The 20,696-nt window shown below is 33.7% G+C and overlaps 1 protein-coding gene across 2 annotated transcripts in view; it reads right to left on the bottom strand.

Annotated features, from left to right (window-relative positions):
* AIMP1 (aminoacyl tRNA synthetase complex interacting multifunctional protein 1) overlaps nucleotides 1–20,696 on the bottom strand; it is a 34,818-nt gene that overhangs the window by 3,864 nt on the left and 10,258 nt on the right. Inside the window, exons 2-6 of one of the 2 annotated variants that reach the window (XM_036256097.1) lie at nucleotides 20,011–20,144; nucleotides 18,222–18,335; nucleotides 13,911–14,078; nucleotides 10,621–10,832; nucleotides 6,915–7,083 (exon numbers count right to left, since the gene is read on the bottom strand). In XM_036256097.1, the coding sequence (XP_036111990.1) occupies nucleotides 6,915–7,083; nucleotides 10,621–10,832; nucleotides 13,911–14,078; nucleotides 18,222–18,335; nucleotides 20,011–20,144 (797 nt within the window). Of the gene's footprint in view, nucleotides 1–6,914; nucleotides 7,084–10,620; nucleotides 10,833–13,910; nucleotides 14,079–18,221; nucleotides 18,336–20,010; nucleotides 20,145–20,696 lie in introns of those variants that run through there. The other variant, XM_036256108.1, reaches the window with a different exon arrangement.

Genomic DNA, 20,696 nt, shown 5'->3' with positions numbered 1-20,696 from the left:
TGCTGAATGCAGACATAAGCCCCAAGTACAAAAAGCTGTGTGGTGCAGCAGGAAATTAAGTTTCTCAGATCTAGGAAGATATTGAAATATATAGAAAATAATATTCACAACAATGCATAAATCTTACATATAGTACGTACTATGGCCACTGCACTGCTTTACATATATTTATTTATTTAACTCTCTCAGCACACTATACAAAAATGATTAATTACATCCAATTTATAGATGAGGAAATTAAGGCACAAACGTTATAACTAAGAACTTAAAACAAAAGGCAGGTAGCTAAGTGTTTCAAAAATTAAGTCTCACAAAACACATATGACATAGATACTATTAAAAAAGAAACTATCTTAAAAAAACACGTACAAAACCTTCTTAGAGGTAAAAAGCTGAGACTCAGAAAGGTTCCCAGGTCACCGTGCACTTGTGGAGCCAAGATCCGAAAGTTTTAAACTTTGCAATAATTTTCAAGGAATAAAGATTTGCACTAAAAATAAACTAGAAACTGTAAGAGGAACCTCTAAAGCTTACCTGTTGTCTTTTTAAAAATAAGACTCAATACCTGAATACTCTGAATGTAGTTCCTAGACTTTAACAAATCAATAAATGAAACAATGATTTGGATAAATAATATGAGATTATTATTAAAACCTGTCACATCATGATCACTGAATATAAATCAGAGTTGAAAACCCCGGATGCAGTATAAACCTGGCTTATTGAGTATGTTTCTGAACAATATACTTTTGGTAGGGTATAAAGCTAGTCTGAAAGTTTAAATTGCCTCCTATGGAAAACATACCTAATATTTTAAACCATTTTTTAAATGAACTATATTTTTCATAGAAGTCATTCATCATTCCAGTGTGTTACCTCCTTCTTTGAAGTCGTATTTTTCTAATTTTCTTTTCTTTCTTATCCTACCCCACACCCCTCTTTTTGGCATGGTTACGCAAAGGTAAGTGAATGATATCAATAAAAATTCTTCAAGCTAAAAACTACAGAGCCCCTGAAATTGCTAAACACCTGCCAATAATCATCATTTGGAAATGGTTACATATATTATAAAAGAACTAATCATTCAGATATTATTTTAGGCCTACTCATTCTAAACAAAACACATAGGGAACAGGAAGTACTTCAAGATAAGTTTGTACAGATGTAAAATGTGGTGACCACCTTCTCAGCATTTAAAACCGACAAAAAGCAATAAATACAAATTCTACAGTCCCAGGCATTCACAAGTGTGGAATAAGAACCAGAGACAAAAAGCAATAAATACAAATTCTACAGTCCCAGGCATTCACAAGTGTGGAATAAGAACCAGAGACTTCACTTTAATTGGGCTTTGCTTTTGCAGAAAATGTTCACTGAACATCAGCTTCTCTTTGATATCTACCATGAACATTATAAGCCTAGCACTAACTTTAAGTTTGATTAACTGAGTTTCTGAATTAAAATAATTGTAACTATTGCACAAAAACGAAAGTATAACTTGGCAAGTAGGCGGTCAATAATTTTGCAAAGCTAATCAACAGGGGAAAGTGGTTTGGTGGTTTTATAGGAATGATCTTGCAATAATGAAGACAGATTTCCAGGCCTGTTCTCAAATACTGTTGTTTATAAACATGTTTTACCAGTACATTTCTTTTTATTTATTCATTAACCAATTTACTGAGCTCCTATTCTATGACAGGTATTTTTCTAGATGATAGTAATATAGAGGTGAATAAGAACAAAAAAGAAAAATATTGATTTCATGATGCCTACGTATCTGTGTGAAGAGACACTAAATGATATTTAGTATATTAGGTGATTATACATGTTTTGGAGAAAAATAAAACAAAGATGACACTTCAAAGATCTGAATAGGATGAGGGACCAAGCAATTGGAGCTATTTTGGGAAAGAGCCAGTGGCTCAATTGCAGTGAGTGAGGAAGAAATAGGAGAGTACCTGCAGTTAATAAGATCATGAAAGGCAATCATAAGGACTTGGATTTGTATTCTGGGTTAAATGGAAAGCTTTTGAGCAAAGGAATAATATAATCTGACCTACATCCCTCTGCCTACTATAACTGAAAATAGAAAAAGGGCAAGGGCAAAAGCAGGGAGATCAGCCAGAAGGCTTTTGCAAATGTCTAGATAAGGGATGCTGGCACCAAGACCAAAGTGGTGGTGGTGATGATGGTAATGATTCTGGGTATGTTCACAAGGTATTATAACCACTATTATGTTCTGAAGGAGAAGCTGCATAAGCAAATAAATAGCATCCAGTCAGATGATATGAAAAATAGGAATTCTAGGGGGAACAATGGGATATGTATTCTCATTCTCCTTTTGGGCATGTTAGTGAAGTCTAGTAGGTAGCTAGATAAGTGACTGGATAAAATAGCCAAGGGAACAATGTTGGAGAAAAAGAGAGAGAGAGAAGAGGTCAAGTGTGGAAAGGAATCGAGAAGTTAAGGACCAAGGTCTGGGCACTGCAGTGTTAAGAAGTCATGCAGCTAAGGAAGAATCCGCAAAGGAGATGAGAAGGGCAGCCAGTGAAGCAGGACCACCAGGAAAGAGTGATGCCAGATGTCAAATTCACTGAGAAAAGGACTAAGAACTAGTCATGGATAGTTAACTACAGAGAGTAATTAGTGATCTTGATCAAAGCAATTCTGGTGGAACAGGGAAGAGAGAAACTAATTGAAATGGGTTTTAGAGAAAAGAATCAAATACAGACAAGATTTTTTGTCTTTAAAGAATGAATGGATCCAAAAATAAAACACTCGAATATTATACAGGCTTTACAATTAACCATTCACTTATATTTATTAATAACATTCAAATTTAATAGAAATAACCATGGTCTTAGAAGTTAAAAGTGTGAATGTAAATTTTATTTTTAGGACAAAATCAGTGCATTTTCCAAAAAAAGTGTTGTCGTTGCCTTTTTGTCTACTAGCTATAATATTATTTTCAAGTAATTTTTGCTTGGTGTTTTAGGAACCAGTTACCATTTTTAAATATTAAAATTTATAGCTTTACACATTTAGGATTTTAAAAAGTACTGAGTGGGGTTGGTGTTTAGCTCTTGTTAAAAAAAATATTACTTGGCATCTTCCAAACTCTATGGAAGTATTCGGTTCTATAGTTACAGAAAAAAGTTAAGTATAAAAGCCTTTCCAAGGCCAAACAGCAATTCAAAGGTTTGAGCCCCAGTTGTAATTTCTATACCACACATAATATATATATCATGAAATGTAAATCTCTAGACACTGAGCACATCAAGTGAGCATCAAAATGTACCAGCAGACACCTTAAGCTTTAAAATGCAAAACAGATGCTGAAAAATAAAGCACTGATAAATCATGCTCTCTCTGGAAAAAGAAAAAAAAAAAAAAAGACTAATGGTGTGTTGTGTAGAATTTACTGTTATTTCCTTTCAGATTAACTGCTACAGAAGCAGTAACTGATGTGTAACTATAAGCAAGATGAACATTAACAGACCTCATGTCCCCAAATTTATCAATTATTCAATGCTGTTTGGCTTGGTTAAACCTATTATAAGTGATAAGAAAATAATTCAAGCAACCTCATGGGTGATTTTAAGGTTAGGTTTCCCTTCTTTCACTTTACAAATATTTTTTGTACCTTTTTCACATATTCATGTGCTAAGGCACAAGGGGAAACTATGAATTTAGAAGAAATATCAGACTTTGGAAGAATGTAAATATAAACACACAAAACACCAAACTCAGAGACTGAAGAATAAAGGCAAGAAATTCATATAACACTATTATTATCTCTAATACTAAGTCATTGAGAAAAACTTACTTTCATTTTACTCAACAGAAACATTCAGATAATAACAAATGACATAATTGCTGAAATATTTACCTGTTAATTCTATGAGGTAAGGGAATGAAAGATCTCATAGAAATAAAAGAACTATATATCTTCATTAATGGAATAGTCCATATCAATTCATAGCAAACAACAATCAACAAACAAAAATGCTATAGTATTAGAGATTCAAGCACATTTGTTTGATCCTTCTACTAAAGCTAGATAACCTTAAGCAAGTAACTAAATTGCATCAGGCTTCAGTTTCCAAATCCATAAAATAAGAGTTAAAGGAGATGATTTATTCCATTTCTAAACATGAGACACAATTTTTATCAGGGAACTTAAAGAATGTACTACATCTGCCTGGCTGTGGTGTGGTTCAGTGGTTGAACATTGACACATGCACCAAGAGGTCGCCAGTTCGATTCCCGGTCACGGCACATGCCCAGGTTGTGGGCCTGATCCCCAGTGGGGGGCATGCAGGAGGTGGCCAATTGATGTTCACTCTCATTGATGTTTCTCTCTCTCTCCCTCTCCCTTCCTCTCTCGCTAAAATCAATAAAGGGAAAAAGAAATTTTTTAAAATGTACTACTACATCTTAAGTATTTAAATAAAAGAGAAGGCAAATGTTAGTCTGGAAAGGTAAACGTGTATATATATATGTACACACACATATATATATATGTACATATATACATACATATATATGTACACACACACACACACACATTTTTAATTTATTTTTTTCTCCGAATGCATGATAAATCTTAAAGGAAAAGTTCACCTTTATTGTTGTTCTATTCCAATTTAGTGGATGAAACTTCTAAATAAAATTTCAGGTGTCAGGTATACACATGACCACACTTACACCAAAATATGAGGTTTAGGGAAATGTTTTGATATTGTGGTACATGAATGGTGACCATATGCTGCTAGTATCTAAAGTCATCATGCTGCTTTGAGAAATGATTCAGACTGGGATTTTCTCAAAACCTAACTTAGCAAAAATTGCACAGGCCATTATAGTTTTGAATCTACCATGGTTCAAGACATACACAGGCATTCAAAGTCACAGATACTTGCACATACAATCTCTGTATTTTTTAGATTAGTCTACTTTTGATTAGGAGCAGGGAACTTAGTTTTAAGGAAATTAATTCAGTTTTCATGTACATTTTCCATCTTACTCCAATGTTAAAATTGTTCACATCCTAATATTTCATCAAACACAATTAACAGAGGATTAAAAAAACAGGCCTACATAATCACAAGAGCCTGGCTATTACATTCAAATTCAGCTCCTTCTACAAATATGTCTCCAAATCAATTCTGACTTATAAACTGAATTCTGTGTTTTTTAAAAGTTGAAATATGTTTATTATACAGTATTTTGAGTTAATATAAAAATTTAGACTGCAATAGTAATGTATGACAGTGTTCATATTTTTAATTATAAAGCATTCTTGTAAATCAATAGCAAAAAAGATGTACATCTCAATATTAACATGGAAAATGACACGAGTAGGTAAAATAAATATTTGAAAAGGTGTGAGATCACACTAGTAATCAATGAGTGGTATATTAAAATAATGAAATATTATTCACCTATAAAATTAGCATGTATGAAAAACATTGGTTGTAACCTCGTTTGGTACAGATGTGGTAATTGGGCTTTTGTAACCCCTCTTTTTTTTATTGGGTTTATTGGGGTGACAGTGGTTAATAAAATTATATAGATATCAGGTACACAATTCTATAATACATCCTCTGCAGAGTGCATTGTGTTCACAACCCTAAGTCAAGTCTCCTTCCATCACCATTTATTCCCCCATATACCCTCTTCTACCTCCCTCCATCCCCCTTGCCCTCTGATAATCACATACTGTTGTCTGTAGCCATGTGTTTTTTGTTTTATTTTGCTTAATCCTTTCACTGTTTCCACCCAGCCCTGCAAAACCCCTCCCCTCTGACAGCTGTCAGTCTGTTCTCTATGAGTTTATTTCTATTTTGTTATTTTATTTTGTTCAATGGATTCCACATATGACTGAAACCATATGCTAATTCTACTTATCCTAATCTATTTCTGTTTTTCCCATTATTCTAGTCAAATGAATAGCCTTTAAATAAATGCAGTCTTTTAATTTCTGTTTATACTCATGAAGTCCTCCCTGTTCAATAAAAAAAAAAATTGTATTATATCTACCAAGCATCCTTTCTCTTATGCTTCAAATACCTATTTGAAGAAACTTTCTCATGTATTAAAAAGCTTCATCTGGCCCTGGCCAGTTTGGCTCAGCGGTTAGAGCGTCGGCCTGCGGTCTGGAGAGACCCGGGTTCGGTTCCCGCTAAGGGCATGTATCTTGGTTGCAGTTTGTCCCCGGCCCTGGTTGGTCGTGCGGGTGGCAGCCACTCGATGTGTCCCTTCACGTCGATGTTTCTCTCTCTCTCTCTCCCTCCCACTCTATCTGTACAAAAAATGGAAAAATATCCTCGGGTGAGGATAAAAAAAAAAAAAAAGCTTCATCTGTCACAGGAGCATTTTGCTGGAGAAAACAAGCAATATAATATGCAACTTCCTTTTAGATTATTAAAATAAATATGAATTTTAACTTAGAGATTTTTCTCTATATTCTAAAGTAAAAAGCATATGTAAGTGTAATATTAGATGGACTTTGAGATTTATATGTTTTTTCCTCATGTCTGAACTTTTTATTTCTTATGTGTTGCATTCTGAGATAATTTACAGTTCAAATAATTTTGCAGCCCATTAATTGGTTTTATATCCGTAGCACACTCTTCTATATAGGAATTATATTTAACATTTTACCTAAAGCAAAAACTCTCTCTGGTGTTTTATGCAATTTACACATTCATGGGGAGAGGGATGGTTAGATGTTTGTGCTTAATATGTCACCTTGCGCCAACAGTAATAATCTCAATAATAATGACCATTTAATGTAAAGCATTATGTAATGTAAAGCAAAGTGAATCATACACAGGCTTCATTTTAAACTTAAACATTACAAACACCACTTTGTGAGCAACAACCGATTTTAAATAAGAACTAATACTCACCAGGAAAAGCATCAAAAGTAACTCTGTCTCCAGGAACAGACCCAGTAGGAGGTGCCAAGATTTCAACTTTCTCTGGTGAACTAGCACACATCACCATTGCTTGAGATAGTATTCCCCTCATCTTTGCAGGTTTTAGGTTACAAAGTAAAATCACCATCCGATTTTGCATCTGTGTGAAAAACAAATAGGTGATTAAGATATACAGAATTTGGAGTGAGCATACCTAGAATACATTAAGGTACATCTAATATGCTAAGTATCAAATGTTCTATTTTTGAGGATGTATTTTTATCTCTGTGTAGCCCAAACCTTTTATTGTTTTTATAAAGCCTTATACAAACATGAAAAAATAATTCTACACTCTGATAGTACATTATAGTTGAAAGACTCGAGATAAATATTTAAAGAAATAACTAAGTATAGAAAAAGTTAAAAAAAAAAATCAAGGAGAGTTTAAGGGACCTCTGAAGCAATATCAAACACACTAATATTTTCATGATAGGGATCCCAGAAAGAAAGAGAAAAAATGGTCAGAAAGCTTTATTTGAAGAAATAGTAGCTGAAAACATTTGTTAATCTGAGTCCAAATAAGTTGAACCCAAAGACACTCACACCAAAACATTGTAATTAAAATGGTTAGAGTTAAAAATACAGTCTTGAAAGCAGCAAAAGAAAAACCACTAGTTACATACAAGGAAAACTCCATAATACTATAAGCAGATTTGTCAGCAGAAAATTTTTAGGGCAGATGGGAATGGCTGGACATACTTAAAGTGCTGAAAGGAAAAGAACCTACAACCCAGAATAATACTCTACCCTAAAATGTTATCATTTAGAACTGGATAGTTTCCCAGACAAGGCGGGGGAGGGATTTCATCCCAACTAAACCAACTTTATAAGATATATTAAAAGGTCTTCTTTAAGAAAGAGTATAAAATAAATAAAAGGCCATAGCTAGAAATAAATAAAAAAAAGGTCTCAAAAGCAAATATATAATAAAGGCAGTGAATTAGTCACTTAAAACGCAAATACAAAGGTTAAAAGACAAAAGTAAAAAAATCAAATAATGAACACATGGGACTAGATCAAACTAAAAAGCTTCTGCATAGCAAAAGAAACAACCATCAAAATGGAAAGGGAACCCAATGTATGGGAGAGCATAATTGCCAATGATACAATCAGATAAGGGGTTAATTTTCAAAATATAGAGTGCTCAGATAACTCAACAAAAGGAAGACAAAGAACCCAATTAAAAAATGGACAGAGGACCTAAATAGACAACTCTCCAAAAAGGACTTATAAATGGCCAAGAGATGCAAGAAGAAATGCTCAACATCACTAGTCATCAGAGATATGCGAATTAAAACAACTGTGAGGTATCACCTCACATCTGCCAGAATGGCTGCCATCAATAAATCATCAAACAAGTTCTGGCGAGGGTGTGGAGAAAAGGGGACTCTAGTACACGCTGGTGGGAATGCAGACTGGTGCAGCCACTGTGGAAAATGGTATGGTGTTTCCTCAAAAAATTAAAAATTGAATTGCCATTTGACCCAGTGATTCCACTTCTAGGACTATATCCTAAGAAGCCTGAAATACCAATCAGAAAGAATATATGTACCACTATGTTCATAGCAGCACTATTTACAATAGCTAAGATCTGGAAACAGCCCAAGTGTCCATCAATAGATGAGTGGATAAAAGAGCTGTGGTACATATACACAATGGAATACTATGCAGCTGTAAGAAAAAAAAGATCTCTTATCCTTTGAGACAACATGGAGGGACCTGGAGAGTATTATGCTAAGCGAAATAAGCCAATCAGAGAAAGACAAATACCACGTGATCTCACTTATTTGTGGAATATAATGAACAAGGTGGGCTGATGAACGAAATAGACCCAGAGACATAGAAAGGAGTATGGTTCAGACTGACAAACTCAAAGTAGGGGGCAGGGGAGATGGATGAGATGAACCAAAGAACTTATATGCATGTATATATAACCAATGGACATAGACAACAATGCTAGGGGGATGGGGGCCAGGGTGGGGAGGAGGGTGTCTAGGGGGGAAAAAGGAGAAACATCTGTAACAAAAATAAATTAATAAAAATTGGAAAAAATAGCCCTGGTCGGTTTGGCTCAGCAGTTAGAGCGTCGGCCTGCGGTCCTGAGAGACCCGGGTTCGGTTCCTGCTAAGGGCATGTACCTCGGTTGCAGTTTGTTCCCGGCCCTGGTGGGTTGTGTGGATGGCGGCCACTCGATGTGTTCCTTTCACATCGATGTTTCTCTCTCTCTCTCTGTTCCTCTCTCTCCCTCCCACTCTACCTGAACAAAGAATGGAAAAATGTCCTCGGGTGAGGATAAAAAAAAAAAGAAAAATTGGAAAAAATATACATATGATAAATAGCTAAGGATACACAAAACAAAAAGATCTAAATTATGATGTCAAAAACAAAGTGTGGAGGGGGTAGTAAAAACAGTAATTTTAGAATGCCTTGAATTTACACACTTAGCTTAAAACAGTCTATTATAAATACAGGTCGATTATCTATGGTAACCACACACCAAAAACCTATAAAAATAAAGAGAAAGAAATCCAAATATAACACTAAAGAAAACCAGCAAACCACAAGGGAAGAAACCAAGAGAAAAAGGAAGGAACAGATAGTAACTACAAAAATAACCAAAAAACAACAAACAAAATGGAAATAGTACATGCCTATCAATAATTACTTAAAATAAAAATAAATTAAATGCTCCAATAAAAAGACATGGGTTGACTGAATGGATAAATAAAACAACACCCATCAGTATGCTATACCTGTAAAAGACTCACCTCAGATCGAAAGACACACACAGATTGAAAAGTGAAGATATGGGGGAAAAAAGGCTGGGGAAGCAATATTCCTATCAGACAAGAGAGACTTTAAAACAAAAACTGTAAAACAACACCACCAAAGAGGGGCATAACAATAATAAAGGGTCAATACAAGAAAAGGATATAACATGTGTAAATATTTACACACCCAATAGGAGCACCTAAATCTTCTAAACAAATATTAACAGACATAAAAGAAGAAATTGATAGTATTACAATAATAGGGGACTTTAACACCTCACTTACTAAGGTAGGTTGAGCATCCAGACAGAAAATTAGAAAGCATGGCTATGAATGACATATTAGATCAGATAAACTTAACAAAAATTTACAGAACATTTCATCCAAAACTGCAGCACTTATATTCAACATAGTACTGGAAATCCTAGCCACAGCAATCAGACAAGAAATAGAAAAGGCATATTAATAGGAAAGATAGAAGTAAAATCACCACCATTTGCAGATGACATGATACTACATATATATAGAAAACCCTAAAGACTCCACAGAAACATTTTAAAATAAATAAATTCATTAAAATTGGAGGATACAAATATTTGATGTTGGAAAAACAGAATAGATATATGAAAAAAAGTGAATCTGGGCTACTTTTTTATACCATATAAAAAATTCAAAATGGATTAAAGGCTTAAATGTTAAGACCTGAAACCATAAAACTCCTAGAAGGAAACAGGCAGTAAACACTTTGACTTCACTCTTAGCAAGTTATTTGGTCATCTAATACAAAATTATATGGAAAAACATCAAAGAAAGAGGAAATGAAAGTGTCATGTGTATGCAGAAGTAATTTTAATTGTACAAATTACCTGATCAAGAGGAACATGATTCACCAGGCCACTGACAACTGTTCTTGGGACTGCTTCTCCAACATCTACTTCTTCTACATACAAAGAATCTGCATCAGGATGTTTTTTAGCAGTGATGATACAACCAATTCGAAGATCTAGACGGGAAACATCTATTGGCTTAGAGTCAGCACTTCCTGCTACTGATTGTTGTTTTTTTTCCTTTTTCTCTCCTAAAAAATATTTATAAATGGGTAAACATCAGAAGTAAAACAAAAATACATTATGAAAAAATCCATAGCATTGATACTGATGAGCTTAAAAGACAAAAAATGTTTATATCCTACCTTCACTTAAATAACAAAGAAAAAATTAGTTATTCAAGTCACAGAATCATGTACTCTACTATTTCTCTGTTGAATAATTATCTTTATCTCTAGTTAAAGACATAGACAAGAGGTTGGTAAACTATGGCTCATGGGCCAAACCCAGCATGCTGACTGTTTCTGTCAGTTTTATTAGAACAAAACCATGTTTGTTCAAATAAACCTATTGTCTATGGCTGCTTTTACACTTCCACAGAGTTGAATAATTGTCAGACCCTTCTGGCCTATAAAGCTTAAATATTTACTAAATGGACCTTTAGAGAAGAAGTTTGCATTTCCCTTAAACAGAGCTGCAGAAAATCCTTGACAACTTTACTGTGACTCTTTAGAAAGCAAAAACTCCTATATTTATAAAGAATGCTATACTCTATAGCCAACTATGCAATGAACTACAATAAAATATAATTTCCCTGATAAAATGTTTCCCTCATCAGTTAAACACACTGATAAGTACACAATACATTTCTTCACTTCTTATGTTTCCCTAAAGATTTATTCGCGCTTTGGGTTTATCTACAGCAACTATTTGAGAAGAAGAGAATATTTTATTCTGATTATATTTTAAAAATCCTACTTTTATTTATATGCTGATAATCTAACTCTTATTAGCATATAATTACGTTAGCCACTGAGTCAAAATGCAAACTGTAAAGCATTCATATTAAGTTTCTGTTTCTCTGGTAGAAAAAAAAAGTAAAATAAACTAAAAACTTATTTACCTTCCAATCTGCAGGGTAGAGAGAAGCTAATGTGGCTTGAAAGCATTTTCTTCCAACTATACTTTTGTTTAATCTTTAAACAAATATTTACTGAGATCTAAGGCACTAGACCTATTGAGATGAGTACTCTATGTTTCAAAGCTTTCAAAGCTCCATGTTTGAAAATTTCTTTTAAGGAAGACAGATGTATTAATGAATATGTGATAAACATTATAAACACAAGGAAATACAGAAGCAGAGAAAAATAATTCTGCCTAGAGTAGGGAAAGAAGATTTTGTATAAATAATATTCACAATTTATAGAAATATACTTTACAAAAGAGGAGACAGAGCTAGTTCAAAATAATGGACAGTATTTTACCTTATTAGCAAATTATTAAAAATATCATTTTCCATATAACATGTTAGCAGAGATTTTTATGGTAAAACCCCAATGTTATAGAAATATATTACTAGAAATAAAATATACCAAAAACTTAAATAGTAATCTTGGAGTGATAAACTAATTACTTTGAAATACTGCAGTGTAACAGTATACTTATATTCATACATATATTTTTAAGTTCATATCCTAGGATTTAAAATACTTTTATCAGAAATCCACATTCCAAAGAGGATTACAACTATTAAAATCTATACCAAGAACTTTGTTAGTTATCATAAGGGATTTTAGAAATATTTCATTGACATATGAGTGATGCTTATATGTGGAAGTCTAGAAAGACTGTGAGCACCCACAGCCCTTGCCTGAGCAGAATTTTTAAATCTGGCAATTGTAGCAGCCAAAAACACCTATGGAGCAGCCCTCAATTCTAGCACTGTTCAATATGGTAACAGCCAATCACATATAGCTATTTACAATTAAATTTAATTAAAAATTCAATCCTTTAGTAATAGTAGATACATTTCGAATGTTCAATAGCCACAGGTGGCTACTGACTACTACTGCATTGGATAATACAGCTGTACAGCATTTCCATCACTGGGTAAAGTTCCATTGGACAGAGGTGTTCTAGACCTAGAGCTCCATTTGGCCTTCCGTGCTCCCTCTTCCCACAAAGGAAGACTTTGTTGTCTCATTAGACTAGGATTCTGACTGATCCTGCAGTCAACAATAATCATACACCTTCTTTGAGTATGGACTTCACCAAACTCAGAACAGCTGTTTAATTGTTTTATGCCTACTTCTTAATACACTTTATAAAGTGAAAGGATTAGTCTGATTTGCTTTCATTGTAACCATACCACCCAGTGATGAAGTTATGTAGGAGAGGATGTACAGCCCCTATCTACCTCTACCTAATAGAGGTTACTTATGTTTACCAAAAGGAATGAACAAATGTTAGATGCTAAATTAGCTCACAAATCTCTCAGCCATTTAATATTTTCCAAAATTTTTTAAATGAGTATAAATAATATGAGAGGTAAGTATAATAAATTGTAAAAGTACATTTTTAGACAAATCTGGGAAAAACAAGTCTAGAAAGGCATAAAGTAGACAGGTAAAAAAGGAGTCAGATAAGTACCTATAACAGCAAGGTAAATAAACTAGAAAAGATGAGGCTTTAATATTAATTCAGATGACAGACTGCAACAATGAGAACTTAAACTAAGGTAGCACAGAGCTGGGTTACAGACATGTTTTGGTAATAGGAATTATGGGCTTTGGTGGCTAATTAGATATGAAAGTTGAGGGAGTGGGGGACACATTAAGGTTGACTGTAAGATTTCTGATCTGGCTAGCTAAGTGGATGGTGACATACTTTCTACTTCAGTTCTTATGGGTTCCTAAAACCTGAACATCCGACATTCAGACATTCTGCTTTGACTGGAATATCCTTTTCCTATCTTCACAACTGGCCCTAAGTTAACTTTCTACCTGTGACTCTTCTAAAATGATCCCCCCAAATATACACTAAATAAACACTAAAATATACACCAAACTACATATGGGCCTCTGTACTTAATCTCTAAATTCTGTTTTAATTATGCCAGGCCCTTTACCTGAAATGCCACACTCTTACTCTGTCGACTTGATCATCTTTCATACATCCCTTAGGATCCAGCTTCTATGTTCCAATATCATACTGTTAACTTTATTCTAGTTCATAAAAGTTTGAACTTTCTTTCTGACATCATCATTATTATAAAAAATGCTGAGATCTGATAAACCAGTCAATAGCCAAATAACCTTAAAGTAAAATACCTTTCTTTTCAAGTTTCTCTTTCCCCTTCTTTTCTTCTCCTCTTCCTCCTTCTATCTGTTCTTTGGCACCAGAAGATACAGGTGTGATTGGTATAAATTGTATTACATTTTCAGAAACTGTGGAATTAACTTGCAGTGGAGTATCAGATGGAAATGGTATTTGTTTCACTAATAGAGAAAATGCAATGTCAGTTATATTAAACCAACAAACAAGATGAAAACCATGAAACTGTGAATCACAAATATGAACTCTTTTTAAAAGAGAAATTCACTGTATATGATTATCAAGTCTCTATTGTCCAAGACTGTAAAACGGCTGCCAAAAAAATTAAATTTTAAACATGATAAAAGAATAGATGCACATTTCTCCTTTAATCACTAATGATTAGACTTGGAAAATTACAGATGATAATATTTATTATGGTTTTATTATGTCCCAGACACTTTTCAAAATGCTTTTATGAATTAACTCATATAATTCTCATAAAATACCTTAAGCAGCAATATCTATTCATATCCCCTTTAACAGTTAATCATCCTGAGCCACACAGAAGTTAAAAAACTGGTCCATAACACACACAGTGAGTAGGGAAATAGAATTTATATTCAGGTAGTCTGTCTCCAGAGACAGACTCTTGTCATACTCTCATGGTTGGACAATATAGCATGTTTTTCATGCAGGTTTCATTTATAATGAACAATCGACTGGAAAATGTATGAATAATAATCATTTCTAAATTAGAATTGATAGACAGCATTACTTGTTCTATTTAAAAAAACAACTTTTTAAAGAAGCAAAGAAAACTTTTTCAGTGACATTAAAAACTTCCTCATAGCCTAGTGAACAGGGAAAAATGTAATCTTTTGAGGAATTTTGATATGGCTTAGTTTCTGGTCAACATTCACATGACTTTTCTGAGGTATTTTCTTTAATTTCACTGGAAGGTGTTGCTTCTTTTAGTAATGTGAAGTTCCATCTGTCTCTATTTTGTGTTTTAACATTAGACAGAATTTAATCTCAGTAAGATCAGAATTTAAAAGTTTAATGTTTCAACCAAAGAAGTAAAGGACCTATTCGCAGAAAACTACAGGACATTGAAAAAAGAAATAGAGGAAGATATAAAAAAGTGGAAGCACATACCCTGTTCATGGATTGGAAGAATTAACACCATTAAAATGTCCATACTACCCAAAGCAATCTATAGATTCAATGCAATCCCCATCAAAATACCAATGACATTATTTCACAGAACTAGAACAAATACTTCAAAAGTTCATATGAAACCAAAAAAGTCCCCGAAAAGCCACAGCAATTTTGAAAAAGAAGGACGAATTAAGTGGGATCACAATACCAGACATCAGGTTATACTACAAAGCAACTGTAATCAAAACAGCCTGGTACGGGCACAAGAACAGGCATATAGACCAGTGGAACGGACCGAGAACCCAGAAATGGACCCAAAGCAATATGCTCAATTAATATTTGACAAAGGTGGCAAGAGCATACAGTGCAGTAAAGACAACCTCTTTAATAAATGGTGTTGGGAAAATTAGACAGCTACATGCAAAAAAAAATGAAACTAGACCATCAACTTACACCATACACAAAAATAAACTCAAAATGGATAAAAGACTTAAATGTGACCCATCAATCCATAAAAATTCTGGAAGAAAATGTAGGCAACAAAATTTCAGACATCATACGCAGCAGAATTTTCACTGATACATCACCTAAGGCAACAGAAACAAAGAAAAAAATGAACACATGGGACTACATCAAACTCAAAAGCTTCTGCACAGCAAAAGATACAATCATCAAAATGGAAAGGCTACCCACTGTATGGGAGAACATCATTGCCAATGATATATCAGATAAGGGGTTAATTTCCAATATATATGGAGTGCTCATACAACTCAAAAGGAAGACAAAGAACCCAATTAAAAAATGGGCAGAGGAGCTGAATAGACACCTCTCCAAACAGGACATACAAATGGCCAAGAGACATATGAAGAAATGCTCAACATCACTAATCATCAGAGAGATGCAAATTAAAACAACAATGAGGTATCACCTCACACCTGTCAGAATGGCCGCCATCAACAAATCATCAAACAACAAGTGTTGGGGAGGGTGTGGAGAAAAGGGGACTCTAGTACATTGCTGGTGGGAATGCAGACTGGTGCAGCCACTGTGGAAAAGAATATGGTGTTACCTCAAAAAATTAAAAATTGAAATGCTATTTGACCCAGTGATCCCGCTTCTAGGAATATACCCTAAGAAGCCTGAAACACCAATCGGGAAGAATATATGTCCCCCATGTTTATAGCAGCACTATTTACAATAGCTAAGATCTGGAAACAGCCCAAGTGTCCATCAGTAGACGAATGGATATAAAAGCTGTGGTACATATACACAATGGAGTACTATGCAGCTGTAAGTAAGAAAGATCTCTTATCCTTTGAGACGACATGGAGGGACCTGGAAAGTATTATCCTAAGTGAAAGAAGCCAAGCAGAAAAAGACAGATACCACATGATCTCACTTATATACGGAATATAATGAACATAACAGTCTGAGGAATATGGTAGACCCAGAAACATGGAAGTAGGGCACAGACTGACATCCCTCAGAAGAGGAGGGTGGGGGTGGGTGGGAAGAGATAAACCATAGAACTTATATGCCTGTATGCATGACCAATGGACATGGACAACAAAGCTGGGGACGGGGCGGTGGGGATGGAGAGGGGGTGCCAATGGGGTAAAAAAGGAGAAACATCTGAAACAAACAAACAAAAAAAATTAAAAAAAAAAAACAACTTTAATGTTTCAGGGTGATCTTCTAGAACTGGGAAAAATAAAAAATAGTTTTATATTGATAATATATTAACTGTTTACTTGTATTCTAAATCTCCTAATCTTGGAAAACATCAATTAGCCTCAAATTTTCCAATGAAAAATGATATTCTTTCTAGTTGATAGTTTTAAGCATAGATTATTAATTTTTCCTTACTTTTACTTAGCTCACTCAGGGTAGAGTTCATATTACAGAGTTCAAAATAATTCACTAATAGACTAATTAGTAGTAAATATACTTGGATCTCCTTAACTCACCTAGGAAGGATTTTCTATAATACAATCAAATGGCTTTCTGCATGATATTTTGAAATTGTAATAGATTATTAGTGATTTATAAGAATGCAAATATATCTATACTCCTTTAAAATAATTCAATAACAGCCCTGGCCAGTTTGGCTCAGCGGTTAGAGCGTCGGCCTGCGGTCCAGAGAGACCCGGGTTCAGTTCCCGCTAAGGGCACGTACTTTGGTTGCAGTTTGTCCCCGGCCCTGGTTGGTCGTGCGGGTGGCAGCCACTCGATGTGTCCCTTCACGTCGATGTTTCTCTCTCTCTCTCCCTTCCTCTCTCTCCCTCCCACTCTATCTGTAAAAAAAAAAAAAAAGGAAAAATATCCTCAGGTGAAGATAAAAAAAAAAAAAAAAAAGGCATATATAAAATAATTCAATAACATTTTTAGTTTTATTTACAACATAATAGTTAAAATGATAATTATTTAATGACTTTCATAATTAATCAATTAATTTATTAATTTATTTATTTTTCCTTTATTGATTTTATAGTGAGAAAGAAAGGGAGAGGGAGAGAGGTAGAAACATTGATGAAAGAGAACATCGACTGGCCGCCTCCTGCATGCCCCCACTGGGGATCAGGCCCACAACCTGGGCATGTGTCCTGACCGGGAATTGAACTGGCGACCTCTGGGTGCATGGGTTGATGCTCAACCACTGAGCCACACCAACTGGACCTGACTTTGATCATTTAAAAGTTCTACAACTTCATGCAAATTATATTTCTAAGCTTGAATTTTCTCATGTAAATACAAGGGTATTTGTGTACACATAATTTTAAGGATAAAATACATAATATATGTGAAATACCGGGCAACACAATACCTAACATATAGTAAAACTTAATAAATGTTAACTAAATACTATTATGGCTTATTTTCAATAAATATTCAATAGGGAACAGTGATGATCAAGTTGATACACAGAATAGAGATTAAAAGCATAAGTTTTGAACCCCAACATTGCTACTTTTTGCCATTTTTTGCATAATCTCAGGCAAGATCATGTCCTTTTCTGTATCTCCATTTTTCCTTCTGTAAAGGACAAATAAACAAGAAGGGATGCTATGAAGGTAAGATAATAAGCCAAGCATAATACTAAATTAGGACACAATAAAAGAAGTAATTGCTATTATCAATAAAAATGTGTCATTTCTATATTCAATTACCGCCATTTTTAATTTCTGCTTGAATTAGCTCTTGCTTCAATTCTTCAATTTCTTTCTTCAATTTAGCATTTTCAACTCGAAGTTTCTTCTCTTCTCTCAAAGTTGTCTGCAAAACTAAGATAAAATCCAGTTAAGTATCATAGTGTTTACTAAAAGGTTCTTATGAATACTAGTCGAAAAGAGGTGTGGCTTAGTGGCTGAGTATCAACCCATGCACCAAGAGGTCACCGGTTTGATTCCTGGTCAGGGCACATGCCCAAGGTTGTGGGCCCAATCCCCATTGGGGGATACGCAGAAGGCGGCCAATCAATGTTCTCTGTCATCGATGTTTCTCTCTCTCTCTTCCTCTCTCTCTACAATCAATAAAGAAAGAAATATTTATTTAAAAAAAAGGAAAAGAGAGTACAGCCAGTATAAACATAGTTAGGATAATACTAATAACTAAATGTTTTCTTGGCCAGTTTCTTTACATCAGAGTTTAGTATTATTAAAACAATGTGATATTTAAAAGAGATAAAAGGGGGATAATCTGTGAAATAAAAGAATAGAAAAGGCTTTGTTTATGAATCATTTCCTAGCCTCTATAAAGATGCTTATGACAACTTAAGAATCTAGTTCAAAGTGTTAATAGATAAAACTGTAAGAAAGAGAGATAAGTATTAGATATATTAAATTATTTTTTAAATTCTGAGATCTAATAATCAAACAATAAAAAACTACTCTCATTTTTCTAGTCATTACCTTGTAAAAGGAGCTGAGTAATCCTTTATATCTATTGTTTAAGAAAGTGAGCTGGATAAACATATAATGAGTGAATTAATGTCAAATATTTGCTCAAGATATAATGTGTGTGTTAGGATATACAAAACTATAAAAGAAAAACAATGATTCTCAGTGGGGTTGGCAGTACTCCCTAGGTGGGATTTTGAAAATCTGAGGGAATATTTTTTAGTTCTCAGCAATAATGGGAGTCATTACTGGCATTTACTGGGTTGGGGCCAGGAATACCAGATGTCCTCATACATACTAGATAAATATTTTAGATTTTCATTACAAAATTAACATTGGCTATTGAAAAATATAATAGACTTAAACAAACAAACAAAAATCATCCTAGATCCTAAAAACAGAAATTTAGATTCGATATTTTTATACGCATCATAGAAATTTTAGGTAAAATTTTAAAAAGTATTGGGGAAAAAATTAATAATCACTTCAGAGAATGCCTTAATAGAGAGTAATATTGAAGTATATATTCTTAGCCCTGGCTGTGTAAGTCAGTAGGTTAGTGTCATCCTGATACACCAAGGTTGCGGGTTCGACCCCCAGTTAGGGCACATACAAGATAGAACAAGATGAATGTATAAGCAAGTGAAACAAATGAATCTCTCTCTCTCCCCATCCCTTCCTCTCTCTTCGAAATCAACAAAAAATATTTCAAAGTATACATTCTCTCCTATTTAAGGTTAGAAGAGATGTTTCAGTACATGTTTAATTTAACCCAATTTCCTTCATTTTTAATCTCTAATACTATTCTAAATTATTTTAAACATTATTTTTCCCTTTGCAGTATGGAAATAATACACTGTTTTCTCTACATATCATGCATTCACTATATACCAATTTTAATTTATCTTAGTTCTAGACTATCATTTTACTCCATTTTAAAATATTAAAGGAATATAAAAATTATCAAGATAAAGCAATTTATGTGGTAAATATTTTATTTTGTTTGTCAATATATGAATTCATTTTAAGTATCTCCTCAGAAAATTTAAATTTTTCTTACTTGCTTTTTCTTTAAGAAGAGCAACTTGCTGTTTAAGATATTCAATAATTTGATCTGCCTCTGCACCTTTCTGTTCCAGTCTCTTCAGAACAGCATCATTGGTTGCCATTTTTGCCAAGAAACGGCAGACAAACCTAAGTGAAAAAAGTAAAAGTGATAAATTATACTTTAGAAGGAATGAATTTATTTTACAGGACACTGTGAATAAGCAGTCTAAAAAATATATTTTCACTGTATCAGATCAATATGTTAGAAAAACACGTTTCCTACAAACCAAACCTAAGGCAGAATTTTAAGGTTGTAAAGTTTTAAAGAAAGCTTTAAAATACTGCAGAGCACTATCACACAAGACAGAAACACTAAAGGAAAAGAATACCAATAACTTTAACTAAGCTATAACTGAGTATCACATCTGTGTTCTAAAGAATTTCTAAATTCCTTCTTATATGTTATTTTTGCATTTTATATATATATATTCTGTTTATTTAATCATATACAATTTTAAGGAGAACCACATGATTAAGAAAGACAAATATTAAAAGAAAAAGGTCAACAATTAAGAAAATATCAATATTAATCATATGCCTCCTGAGAAGTAGTCAGTATATATACTGTATCCTTGTAAAAGAAAATTAGAATTATAATTTTATAATAATTCACAGAAATTAGAAAACATCTTATCATGT

The sequence above is a fragment of the Molossus molossus genome, unplaced genomic scaffold (genome assembly GCF_014108415.1).
Source record: "Molossus molossus isolate mMolMol1 unplaced genomic scaffold, mMolMol1.p scaffold_m16_p_1, whole genome shotgun sequence".
Lineage (NCBI taxonomy): Eukaryota > Metazoa > Chordata > Mammalia > Chiroptera > Molossidae > Molossus > Molossus molossus.
Note: the sequence above shows the minus strand (reverse complement) of the source record. Positions and strands in the feature narration are given on the sequence as shown.